Source organism: Austrofundulus limnaeus, unplaced genomic scaffold (genome assembly GCF_001266775.1).
Source record: "Austrofundulus limnaeus strain Quisiro unplaced genomic scaffold, Austrofundulus_limnaeus-1.0 Scaffold652, whole genome shotgun sequence".
NCBI lineage: Eukaryota > Metazoa > Chordata > Actinopteri > Cyprinodontiformes > Rivulidae > Austrofundulus > Austrofundulus limnaeus.
In genome coordinates this window covers 63,366-77,059 of record NW_013953054.1, presented here as the reverse complement: position 1 = coordinate 77,059, position 13,694 = coordinate 63,366, and the positions used below count along the sequence as shown (strand labels likewise).

The window sequence follows — 13,694 nt, the reverse complement described above, 5'->3', positions numbered from 1 at the left end:
TATGTATGTATGTATGTATGTATGTATGTATGTATGTATGTATGTATGGACAGCCGTTTTAGTCAAAATACAATAAGTAAGTAAATAAATAAATAAATAAATAAATAAATAACTAAATAAGGTAAAATTTGATAAATACATTAATAATATAAAGACATATTGAGCCTGGCTTGGAGGCGATGTGTGGTGTGTGTCAGAGGCTGCTGAATATATCTAGGACAAACTGACACAGATTATAGGATTTTTAGCAGGAAAGAAAACAAACACAATTAATTTGGCTTGAGTTAACTCTGTTACTAATTTACAAAGTAAAAGCAAATGTTAAACTGCTCATCAAAATATGAGTTCCAGTAACAGCAGGTCAGTGGATGAGTGGGGCTGTGCCCACCGCAGCCCATCATTGTGTAAAGCATACCTTGTCCTAGTTGACCTCCAGATAACGCCTCCTTAGCCGTACCAAAGCCCAGCTCCCGGCACACCACAGTGGCAGAAAGCAGGTTCCAGCTGTCATCACAAATGGTACCCCACTCTCCGTTTTTCAGGACCTCCACACGGCCCTCGCCGACGATGGCTCCACCACGAAGGCGAACCAGCGACTGCTGCAGACGACATAATGAGACGCTGTGAAGACGAGTCAGTGTAAAAACMGAAATTTAGAAACTGCCAAAGGCAGCAAAAACCACAGACGTTAGTTCTTTTTGACCTTCTAGGAAAAAAATAACTGAGTCAAATGTTTGGAGCATCATTTTTTCCTGAAGCAGCAGACTGGTTGCTTCATGTTTAAAGAACATACAGTTCTTCCACTAGTTGTTAGGAGAAAGTGAAGGTACATTAAACACAAACATCTGTGTGTGGGCTAGTGTTAATATACTGCTAACAGTTATAAAAAGGACCACAAATTCAGCTGTTGGAGGTTTTATTTTATGATTTCATTTTGTATTTATTCTAATGCACAACTGAACCATAAGATCACGACCTCACAGACAAAGCAGTTAAWGTTGCTTTCATCCCAACAGCATCATTTCATATTTTTAAACAGTTTATGATGTTACTGTGTCATAAAGTTTGTTTATCCTTTTGTTAAAGGAAGAAAAACTCACGAAGGCCACAGAAATAATTTCAAACTGACTACAATAATAAATCAGTTATTGCTTTAGAAGCTTAGTTCAACATGATTTAAAAAAAACTGGATATCACACAGTGGTAGCATATGTGATATATAAATTCTGAAGTTCCTATCTTGAATAGTTTTTGAGTTATAAGCATTTTTGTATGTCCAGACACCCCCTTTTCAGATGGAGCCCCCTCCTCAAATATGGGGTCTATTGTAAAACCACTGTCTGGCGCAGTGTAGGTCAGACTCATCTACATTCCTACCAAATTTCATATTGATTGGTGCAGCCGTTTCTGTGACACGGTTCACCAAAAATCACTGAAAAAATAAACAAACAAAAATAAACTTTACAAAAACAAGTACAATAAACTTAATAAACTTAGTTGTCTTAACAAAAAGGCTGGTACTCCTAAAAAAGGAGTACCAACTAATGAGTCCACAGGCATATGTTAAAATCAGCATCTCAGATGTCTTCAGTCTGTAATCAGTCTGTTTAAAGGAGGACTGGTAGTCACAGGGCTGTTTGGTGTCATGGTGTGTACCACACAAACATAATGACTGACATCATGTTAAAGGTAAAGACTATCAGATTATACCCAACAGCTGGATGTTCCTGAGACTGCAGCTGCTCAGATTGTTCAGAAGGGCCACAGGACTGAAGACAGCCTCCCTGGATGTGTTCACAAGAAGACATGGATCAATACAAACAATAACTAAAGAGCCTGGAACACTTCCAAAGAGGTCAGAGGTGAACTCCAAGATCAAGGTTTATCAGAGTCAGATCAGAAAATAAGTCTGATTGAGACAAAGTGGACTTCATGGAAGACGACTGAGGATGACACCAAAGCAGAAAAAAGAGCCAAAATACAYGCTGACAAGTCACAAAGCTTGTGGGACAGTGTCAGACAGAGGAAACAAAAGTCCCATCAGCTCTGTGTTTACTGGGCCAGGACTGAAACACATAACAGAACCCTCGACCTACAGGGAAACATGGACCAGGTTCGGTTCTGAATCTGACACAGGTGCCATGCATCTGTGCAGGGTACAATGACATCTCAAGGCTATAAAGCATTCTGGAGCAAAATGTGCCTGTTTCCAAATTACCTTTTTGTTTAAGCTACTAGAAAAACTGTTTGTGAAGAAAAACAAACTTTCAGTCTGCTTTAAAACAAATTTTCCACACAGTCCTGAAACTCTGAATATCCCCTGCTGCCAAAGGCAAAGCTGAAGAGATCAAGTTTTTGTCCGTCTGAATGTTTTTCACATTTTAAAGGGCCAATATTATGTGTTTCTCAGGCATATATTTAAATACTTTGCCATAATAAAGTATCTATGTCACCTTTAGCTGTTATTAAACTGCTGGTTTTATGTTTAAATAGAAAATAAACTTGTCTTCTCATCACTTCCTCTTCTAAACGCCTTGAAATTGGCCTCCATTTCAGTGCTAGGGGGGCGGGGTCGCACACGCGCTATGATGCAGTTTACTTGGCATCTGAAAATACATTTCCTCAAAGGTATTTTGAATCTGAAAAGAGCTTCACTGAGTGAGCAGCAGCGTTAAGAGCCAAGAGTCATGGGCGGGGTGTGTGGGGTGGGGAGGTGTGCTCCGTGATGAGGAAGTTCAGCTTAAACACACATCCCAGAGGCGTTTCTGGTCCCCACCTGTTGTTTTGCTCCTCAGCATGACTTCCTAAAAACACTGCAGGATTTCTCAAACATGCATGAATGAGTCAAAGCAAGGCTTTGGGCATGTTTTTTATGAGAGTATAACATTGTAACATGATATAAAACTCAAAAAAGTTGATTTTACATGATATTGCCCCTTTAAAGGTGGCTATAATACAGTTTGTGTTGTCTTTTACAAGCAAACAAAACAGATCCAGTTAGTGGGTGCTGTTTCAGTCGGTGTGATGTGCGGGACGTGCTAGAAGGTCTGGAGCTCCTCCCCACTCAGCCCTCAGCTGTGGAACGTGACACAGAGCACACAGAGGCTCCACGCTCACATCACATCATGAAGCCATACTCGCAGACATTTGTGTCAACGCTGAGGAACTCTAATTATTCACAGGACCTGACTGACTGAGTTTTATGGAGCCTGAAACTTTTACATCAGGAGTTAAATGCTCGTGAAGGTAAAGGTCAGAGGTACAGATCCAGCAGGGATCCAAGAGAACACGTATCAATTTTTCCACTGCATGAGCAAAGGGATGTAAATATACGAGCTCCACAAGTGCCCACTTCTCTAACACCTCCTCTCCTTTGCTTTTAGCTCCTTCACCAGATGTTAGAGCAGGAGGCCTGCAGGGACTCTCTCCCACTGGAAACATACTGGTCACAGGTGGTGCCAAGTCAGCACAAAGCTCTCAGCAGAGGAGGGAAACTGGACCGGGGTGAGGGTGTTCCTGGACTGCTGACGTTGACAGAACATGTCCGCTTATTGCTCCTCTCTGATCTCATTAGAGGTTTTCAGCTCAAACCAGGCCCGTTCTCCCAGAACAAACCAGGACACAAAAAGTTTAGCACTGGTCTGAGAGCAAGTCAACATGCTGCTCTCACATCTACATTAGTGAGGCGGACAAACAGGGCTGAGGCCTAATGTTAATGCTAAATTTCATCAAARATCTTGCACAATGTGTGGTACTCCAAGTACGAGTTGGGGATGAGGCTCAGCTACTACCACAACAAAGTTTAGTACAACATCTGTAAAACTGTGAGATACAATATATTTACAGCTGAACCAGAGGTTTTTATAAAATGACGCATAATTGTTTTATCATTGTCTGACATTAGGATGTATTCACACTGGAAAAATCCTTCAGTCCACTTGTTTGGTCCAGACCAAATAGTGGACTTAATTTTTTTTCCTTTGGTTTGCAGTCACATTGTGCTTTTTGCAAGTGGACTATAATGTATAAACAAAGCCATGCAGGTGATGGTCATTGCTCCCATTGGACAGAAACGACAGGGGAGGGACAGCACAGACCCAGAAATAAAGATGGTGTTAATACAACTGACTATTAAGAATACTAAGAGCAGCTCATTCAGTGGTGGTTTTGCGATGATATATTTATAATTTTTGGACAGCGTTGTCAAATGTGTGCCACAACCTAAAGGAGACAAGATGCTCTGCGTTCTCTGACCAACAACGGGTCATTGTTTGTAGCATAGTGTTAGCATTAGCAACACTGGAGGGCTAATGTTACTTAGCTACGGTGGCCAGTGAAGTCCAAAAAGGCACGTTTCCTGAAGTTTGTTCGGTTCAAGGCCGGTCTGTATTCACACTAGAAATGAACCGCACCAGAGTTTGTTTGGAAGCGGGCCAAGGCCTCAAAAAACAGGTCTTGGTCCAGTTGTTTGATCTGCAGCAGGGTTAGCATGAGTGTATTCACACCTGCAAAAAAGGTCCGGACCAACAGGAGAAAATAACTCTGGTCTGTTTAAAGAGGACCAAATGTGTCAGGTCTGAATACACCCCAAAACAGACAAAATCCTTCCTGTTTTATGGATGGAAGGTTGTACGGATGGATGGATGGATGGATGGATGGATGGATGGATGGATGGATGGATGGATGGATGGATGGATGGATGATGGATGGATGGATCTGATGGTTCTGATGTATCTACTGCAGCTGAGGCTTTACCTCCTGTCTGAAGGCCTTCCTGTAGCCCGCCATGGGTGTCGGGGAGAAGGCTCGTCCAGGCACACAGCTCACAACCACTGGCATCCCATCAGAACACGTGTTGTTGGACTTCAGTAATGTGGTCTGACCCAGTTTGCAGCTGGACAGATGGGCTTCAGTACCAGTGCAGTTGACAGAAAAGTCCCAGTATGTTGGCTTCCTCCTGCGAGCAAACATCCTGGACAAATGGAGAACAAACAAAGGTTGGTATTATATTACTGCAGATAAATAAAGGATGATGAACTGATGGATGCTTTGGTTATGAAACACTTGCAGAGCACAGAAAATACCAGAAATACCACACAACCTTCAAACTGAAGTCATTAAAATCTGAAAACCCTCATCAGCTCACATGAACTGTAATATTTCATTATTWGTTCAGCAAAGTACAAAGATGAACTGAAAAAAAAACTGCAAATCTTTTTACTACAAAACATGATAAGTGGTGCAGGCATASACTATATTGCCAAAAGTATTGAGCCAGGGAGTCAGACAGAAGGTTCTGGTCTGTGGGAGGAGGTTTCCTCTAAACTAACATCTCTTTCCATGTTGACTAGACTAGCGTCGCACAATATCAGGAAAACCTGTAATGTGCAGTAACAGTACTTATTGCAATGACGATATGACTTACGATAAATCAAAAAATACTTAAGTAAACAGTGTTGATGTTTTTCTGCTCTGGGTTCAGAACAAAAAAACAACTAAWACATAATTTTCATTACAACATGGAGTGATTATGATTTGATGTTGTTTCTCTGGTCCATTTTGTACATCTACTGACGTTGACAAACCACAAAAAATGCAAACATTAGAGCCAATGATTTCTTGCAATTTATGCTTTTTTTGTGATATGTATATTGCACTGGCTGTTATCGCAATAACAATAAATTTGTGATATATTGTGCAGCCCTAAACCAGACAGTCTAAAAAAGGCAGCTGGTTGTCTTTAACATCCTCTCTGGCAAACTTGATGCTGTCAATTTGGTTGACATGTCTGGTGAAAGCTTTTACTTCCTTAGCTTGGAGTTTGGCCCAGATACGGGCCATATATCAGAACCAAGTTCAACAATCTTTATTATTTTCAAGGGGCAATTTGTTGCACAGCCAGGAGGCATAAAAACAAAAACATTCATTCACAAATGCAAAAATCCCAAATGTTCATTAAGAACTTGAACAGCTGCTGGGATAAATGAGTTTTTAAATCTATTAGTTCTACATTTGGTCAACTGATACCTGTGTCCAGACAGAAGCAGCCTGAACTCACCCTAGAGTGGGGGATCAGGGTCTTCCAGAATCAGTCTGGACTTTTTCAATGACCTGACCGTGTAGGTCAGTGAGGTTCTGTAGGTCTACATCAGCAGTTCTGCTGCACATCCTGACTATCCCCAAGAGTTTGTTCCTGTTCTTACATGTTAAAATACCAAATAAGTTAAAAACAACTCAATAAACATGAATAAAACATTCTCATAAAGTAGAATCAACACTAAAACTACAGAGCTTTCACTAAAAATAGACCCTCTGATGGGCCTTCTTATAAAGTGAGTTCACATGAGCGTCAAAAGTCAGTTTCATCCAGAACAGTTCCAAGATACTTATATTAGTGTACGACCTCAACAGCTTCACCATTAATAACCACAGGAGTGGCAACCAATGAGTCTTTTCTAAAATCAATGAGCATCTCCTTCATTTTTGAAACATTTAACTGTAAAAAAAGAAAATTCACATCAGTGATGACCCTGACCACCGGCCCGTGGTCAGTAATCACTGCTGAGAAGAGACGGGATGACAGAATCATCAGCAAACTTTAAAATGTGACGCTGTGGATACTGGCTGCGACAAGCATTTGTATATAAAATAAATAAAAGAGGTGAAAGAACGCAACCAGGGAGCCCATAGAGGACAGAAGGACATCAGAGAAAACCCTGTTGACCCTCACCTGCTGGGACCGAGCAGTTAAAAAGTCCACGAGCCAACATATGAGACTTGAATCCAGACCATAAGAACGTTGTAATTTGTCTGCTAAAATGTGGGGTTGAATACAGAACCAGTGGCTCTCTTTTCCACTTCCTCCATGTAGAGATTGACCACAATCAGAGAAACTGGAGAACTCATGGCACAACCAAACTATTATTAAAGCTGAAGTAAGTGGTGGAAAGACTGAGGTCTAGCAGGGTACAGATCTGTTCTGAGGTAAAATTGGCTCTTTAAACAGAGSAGGTCTCAGATTTCAGCTTTGTAAAACTTACAACGAAGCATTAAGCCTGATACTCAGACAGTTTCACTCCAACAMTGATGAATGTGACCAAAGCATGATGGTGACCCTTAGGCAGGAGACGGAGTGAGATGAATCTGCAGTGAAATTAGTTACATAAACAGAACATCTCATGCAGTTTAAAGCTTGGGACTACAGAACAGAAGTCTTTAGTATTGTTTTTAATTTGGGTCTCATTTCTCACATTTTTGGATTCTAAACTAAAACAGGTTTTAACAGCCACAACCAATCATCTTTGGAAAATATTTGTTGCACTTTTTTAATGAGTTAAAAGTTCCTGTGATTTAAGCAAAGAACTTAGAAGTCCTGCAAACCCCTTTGTAAACACAATTTACAGTTTATTGTCAACAGTTKCAGCCCAGTGAAATACTGACTAAAGAAATGAGATAAAGGAAGTTGAATTTTCATGCATAAAAACAAACCACCAGTACAGGAAGTTCTCATCACGCKGTGACTCAAAGCTGTCAATTTAAAGGTGAATTTTCAGTTTCAGTCTCACTGAATTCACGTCACGTCAAGTCAYGTCACGTTACATTAGGTTAGGTTACGCTATGCTATGCTACGTTACGTTTGGACAATTTTTGAAAATCATTTGTGTGCAAAGCTTAAGACAACTGTGCAAATTATTTTTTTTGGTCCACCGCCACCCCTATTGGCCTATTTTCCACCCACCTTGCAGGCCGTCCTTATGCTTATGGTTTAATACAGTGTTGTATAAAGTACCTCAAAGTGATACTTGAGTAAAAGTACAAGTATCTTATCATGAAAATACTTTGGTAAAAGTTAAAGTCTTCTCTAAAAATATTACTTGAGTAAAAGTCTTAAAGTATCAGATTTTTTTGTACTTGAGTATCAAAAGTAAATTTCTGACACAAAATCTACTGAAGTATTAAAAGTAAAAGTACTGAGTAAAAGTGAGCAGTTAGATTTTCCAAAATAACATTTATTGGGAGGTGACTTCTCCAAAAAATATTTTTTCTAATGGCGTGCAGCTGTGATGGGTTTTGTACAAGCTAATTGGGTGTCAGAATGGTTTATATTTATACTTCTTATCCAACCACAATTAAATTCACTCTATCCAGGAGGCACAGTTTATCAGGATAGTTTTTTTTAAGTACAGTAATAACAACTCAGAATAAAGTAGGAGTTACAACTTTCTACTTCTCGACGAGCTCCCTGCTCAGGTCACAATACAACTCCAGCTCCTCTGGACTGACGCACAGCTCTGAATATTTTCAGAGAAAATTTCTGTCTGTCTGAATACAATGAAATCAGTTTTCAGGATAATAATGAATCTTGTGACAGATTCATTCTTCAAAAATATAACAAACAGGCAGTGAAAGCTGTTTATGAAGGTGACTCTACATCTGTCAAAYAGTAACGTTCAGATTCAGAGACGCTAACCAGACAACCAGCAGAATAAGTCTCCAACACTGAAGGTCAAACCAGACTCCTGACTCTCAGAGTGATGTAATGTGTGAGCATTCACTCAGGGAGATACATCCTTTCTTACATAAGGAAGCTGTAATTAATCACAGGTTAGTTATGGCCGACAGTAAAACTCCTGAGACTTYAGATAAGATTGGATTTACTTTCTGCGTGTGCTGGAAGTTTCCGGCTTTAGATAACYGCAGGAGAGCATGTCGGCTTCTGAACTTTCCAGCTACGTGTCAGTCTGCTCGTGCTTCAGCCCCACGAAACATTACAACATGCTTCTACAGGCTGCAGGTTTTACACAAAGCCTGGAGCACGACTGGCTCCTAATCCTGTGCTCCTCTGGTCACCAGGATCAGATCTACACATTCAGTCACTTTCAGATTAAAAAGAAAGTTTTTATAAAATCAGCAAAGGAAGAAATAAGATGTTTTAGCYCCAATTTGTCATTTTTATTGAGACAAACGATTAAAAGAAATGTTCTTTTGTTTTGCATGGGTAGTAAAAATACATATTTTATTTCAAGAGATGACCCATGTCAATAAAATCAAAAAAATATGTCARTGTGTAATTTACTGACTCAATTATCCAATATATAAATTTTCAGACGTCATGCTTATCACCTGCTGTCTTTTGTAACATTGTAACAAACCTTCACCGTTATGAGGATTCAATTACACTTCTTRTAACAAAGTTATAAGGAAATTATTTAGCAATGATCTCTTMTTTTCGGTAAGTATCTCTCACATTTAAAARTGGACAAAACACAATAAGATGAGCATGACTCAGTGACTTTAGTTGATCTAACAATAAATGTAATCATTTATTTACAGAATCAAAACAAATCAGGATGATGCAGAGAACAAGCAAGTAAAGAGACTGATTTTGTTGGAGCAGCTGAGGCTCAGACTAAGATAGAAGAGGGAACATAAAATCAGTAAAATTTAATGGTGGAGATAGAGTGGCCCGCCCCTCTAAGAATTTCACGGCATGTAGTCATTTTTATTTAAATAAGGCCAGATCAAGTCCAGAGCTATTTTTTTGCGTCCCTCCATATCCACCTTTCACCAAACTTGGGGGAAAAGACGGCGCAGAGCAAGGCTGAGCGCTGTGTGTGGTCCTCATAAAGATAGGAAGACGTGTGTGAGAATAGACGCGCAGCTCTGCTTTTAATCACATTGCACCGATGTGACAGCTTTGAGAATGTCAACCTGCTGACNTGAGGTGTTCAGGTAGGTGAGGTGTTCAGGTAGGTGAGGTGTTCAGGTAAGTGAGGTGTTCATGTAGGTAAGGTGTTCAGGTAAGTGAGGTGTTCAGGTAGGTGAGGTGTTCAGGTAAGTGAGGTGTTCAGGTAGTGAGGTGTTCAGGTAAGTGAGGTGTTCAGGTAAATGATGTGATCAGGTAAGTGATGTGTTCAGGTAAGTGATGTGTACAGATAGGTGATGTGTTCAGGTAGGTGATGTGTTTAGGTAAGTGAGGTGTTCAGGTAAATGAGGTTTTCAGGTAAGTGAGGTGTTCAGGTAGGTGAGGTGTTCAGGTAAGTAATGTGATCAGGTAAATGAGGTGTTCAGGTAGTGAGGTGTTCAGGTAAGTGAGGTGTTCAGGTAAATGATGTGATCAGGGAAGTGATGTGTTCAGGTTAGTGATGTGTTCAGGTAGGTGAGGGGTTCAGGTAAGTGAGGGGTTCAGGTAAGTGAGGTGTTCAGGTAAGTTATGTGTTTAGGTAGGTGATGTGTTCAAGTAAGTGATGTGTTCAGGTAAGTGATGTGTTCAGGACCTGTCTTACACTCAGAGGTCAGACCTGTCTTACACTCAGAGGTCTGACCTGTCTTACACTCAGAGGTCTGACCTGTCTTACACTCAGAGGTCAGACCTGTCTTACACTCAGAGGTCTGACCTGTCTTACACTCAGAGGTCTGACCTGTCTTACACTCAGAGGTCAGACCTGTCTTACACTCAGAGGTCTGACCTGTCTTACACTCAGAGGTCTGACCTGTCTTACACTCAGAGGTCAGGCCTGTCTTACACTCAGAGGTCAGACTTGTAGACCTCCTGCAGCTCTGTAAGGTTCTTCTTCTTAAAAGCAGAAGGTTTTCTTCTCTAAAGAAGCGGTGGAACCACATCAACATTCATACCAGAACTCTTCTGTCAGCAGCAGGATCTCAGAATGACTCATGATGTCACCTGGGGCCTCGTAGATGAAAGAGTGCAGCTTTCATGCTGAAAGTTGGCGTAAGGACAAAATACCCAGATTTGTCAAACTGTGCACAYGTTTCTGTGCTCCTTTCCTTCAGACATCACATGGAGCAGAGCACTGCTGCACGTGCTGCTGTGCTCTGCTCCATACCTAAAGAAATATGGAAACTATTATAAATACATGACAGACTTCTACCCCGTGTCCAAATAACCTGTGATAAGCACAGATTAACTGTATTGTTGCATCATGCTGTGTTTAAACAGTGCAGTCTATGAATTAGGCGGAATCTGTATTAAAAATGGCAGAAAACACTTCAGAGTTTTAAATTTGTTGCCTCCTGCAGAGGGGTATTTAACAATATGCTATAAAACCTTCCATGAGTCAAAGCTTCCAAACGCTGAATAAAATATTTGACCTTTTAACACTGTGGCAATTGAAAATAGACAATCTGCTTGTGTTTAAAAGGAGCCGGTCTACTTACTTGTAGACTCTGGTGTTGTAGTTCCTCTCCCCTGGGAATCCGAACATGCCACAGATGACCCTGCTGTTGAGCTCAGTCCACTCCGAGTTACAAATCTGCTTCCATCTGCCATCATCTTTCACCTCCACATAGCCCTCCGTGATGGGGATTCGTTTACGGTTCGACGACAGGATGGGTCGTATGCGCACATCCTCCACTCGAATATCTAGGTTCTGTGGGAAAATACAGACACAAGTGGCTCCAGAAAAATGTTTTGTTTTTTCCACTGTGTATTGAGCAAAACTGTCAATGTTCTAAGTGAAACAACGAATACAACACATGACTAAAACAAACATGCAGTAATACAGTCTGAATGCTGAAAATAAGATATTAAAGCTAAAAGTAGCCTAACACACAAGTAAACATCGTGACAAAAGTAATTTAAAAGGTAGAAAAAAATACAAAAACTAAAATTATGAATGTTATGATAAATGAATGGCTAAAAAGAGGAGTAGTTAAGACAAGTCACTTCTAATAAGTGTGGACTTTGGGGGAGCAGAAACCTTCCTGAGTCTTGGAAGATGGAGTCTGACACAGATGGAAAAATCATCAGATGAAATCCACGGGAGAACTAAAATCTGTTGCAACACAGATCTGACTCAGAGGTGAAGTTAAGGTTGGACTAACAATTTATTCCAGCCAAAACCATTTTTCATTAAGATTGTAAAATATAAAACACATCAAATGATCCCTTTCCATGTCAAACCTGTGGGTTTCTTTCAACACACCTCTTTCTGCCTCACAGACAGGAAGAAAGGGTCGTTCATGAATCCTTGTTCACACAGACGAAGACGAGATGAAAAAAATGCTTTTATTCTGATAATTGATCTCTTGATGAGAGAACAATAAATAAAATTAGGTTCACATCTATTTGGACACAGATTTAAAGTTAGTTTTTTTTACCTGTTTACTGAAAGAGATCCATGATTACTTGTAACATTAGACTTTATTTAATAAACATATATTTTAACTGTAAAATAAAGACTGTAAAATTACTGTAGGATGTTCAATTTTTATCATTTTTAAACAAAGTTTAAAAGTATTTTACACGGACGGGGCCATTTTATTTACACTCAAAGCATTCTGGGTAAATGAAGACATCAATTATGGTGCGTTCACACTGACCTTGAATGAATACTGTCTGATTTATCTTGTGGCATTTTGGACTAAACAAAAATCACGAAATGCTCATCTTAGAATGCAACAGTTACTTAAAACATTTGGTCAAGATGTTCAATACCGACATATTCCTTCTTTAAATCTGACACAGCTCTATAAAGTAGGCTGTAGGCAGTCATACAGTCAGTCAGGAGCTGGGTCCTTCAAAAGACCCGGGCTACCTGGTCTAGTTGGGCTGGGTCCTTGGTAGACCACGAAGACCTGAAAAAAGCTGTGAATTTGGATGATCTACTCTTCTGCTTTATTTCCACCCTTACCCCGGCGTATGTCCTGTTACTTAGCAATCGTCACAACACTACACAGAAGCAAATATAGATTGTTTGTATTAATATTTTAACTGCATTATTATTTTAAATTAACAAAATTAGCTTAAAAGCTTTATTTGAAGAACTAAGGGACCCACATGTTTGTGCATGTTTATTTCACCATACCAGATCGTCTGACATCTAAACAAATGACAAAAGCATTTACAGCACAACCACTTGAAACTTTCAATGTTTATACTGCTGAATTTTTTTAAAAACTGTTTTACTTTCTCTCGCTTCAAGCAAAAAAATCTCTTGTTGGCCCACAATCCATTATGGGATATGGAGAAGGATCCACAGGAACCGTCCCTCAAATCGGGAAAAAGAAGGACATGTTTGTGGGCCACATCAGAGGAGTCATCAAATTTGGACAGCCTCTGTTGCGGCGCTGTGATGTAAGCAGCTGACAAATTCGGGCTCGGAGGATACAGCGCCTGAATTTGGACACAGCCAATTTCTAGGTTGTAGACAACAGGATGCAGGAACAGGTGAACCACATTTATTTATACAGGTTTTCAAGGTTACTGTCTATGGTTATTCCAAGGTATTTTACACCATTTGATGACCATTTTAATGGATTATAGAGTTTGGAATGGTCAAAACGTGTTAATGGCATTATTTAGCTTATTTCCACCTGGTGAACTGTAATTTTACTCAAAGAGAATATTATGATGGGAAGATTTTTAGGAGTACGAAATTACTATTTTAATTTAGCGTGAGTTAAAGTGTAACTTACCCCCCTGTGAAAASATAACTCCGCCCCAAGGCGAAATTTGAAAAATGCATCAAAGTGGGTAGGGGAGGGGGTGTGGGTGGAGGAAGGGGGGTTAGAGAGCGGAGGTGTGGCCAGGTCGAGAGAACGTGACAGGCAGCTAGCATTAGCATAATTGATGCTACATGGAAAGTGACCACAGTATCGCAGACATCTCTGAACGTCTGAGGTGGAGGATTTTCACCCCACACCAGCACCGGACAGAGGAGTAGCGCTCTGAC

General features: G+C 40.2%; 1 protein-coding gene across 1 annotated transcript in view; it reads right to left on the bottom strand.

Annotated features, from left to right (window-relative positions):
* loxl2b (lysyl oxidase-like 2b) overlaps window positions 1-13,694 on the bottom strand; it is a gene marked incomplete in the record, with an annotated part of 63,346 nt that overhangs the window by 16,832 nt on the left and 32,820 nt on the right. The window contains 3 exon segments of the mRNA XM_014027482.1: window positions 416-599; window positions 4,756-4,972; window positions 11,179-11,390. Of these exon segments, the coding sequence (XP_013882936.1) occupies window positions 416-599; window positions 4,756-4,972; window positions 11,179-11,390 (613 nt within the window).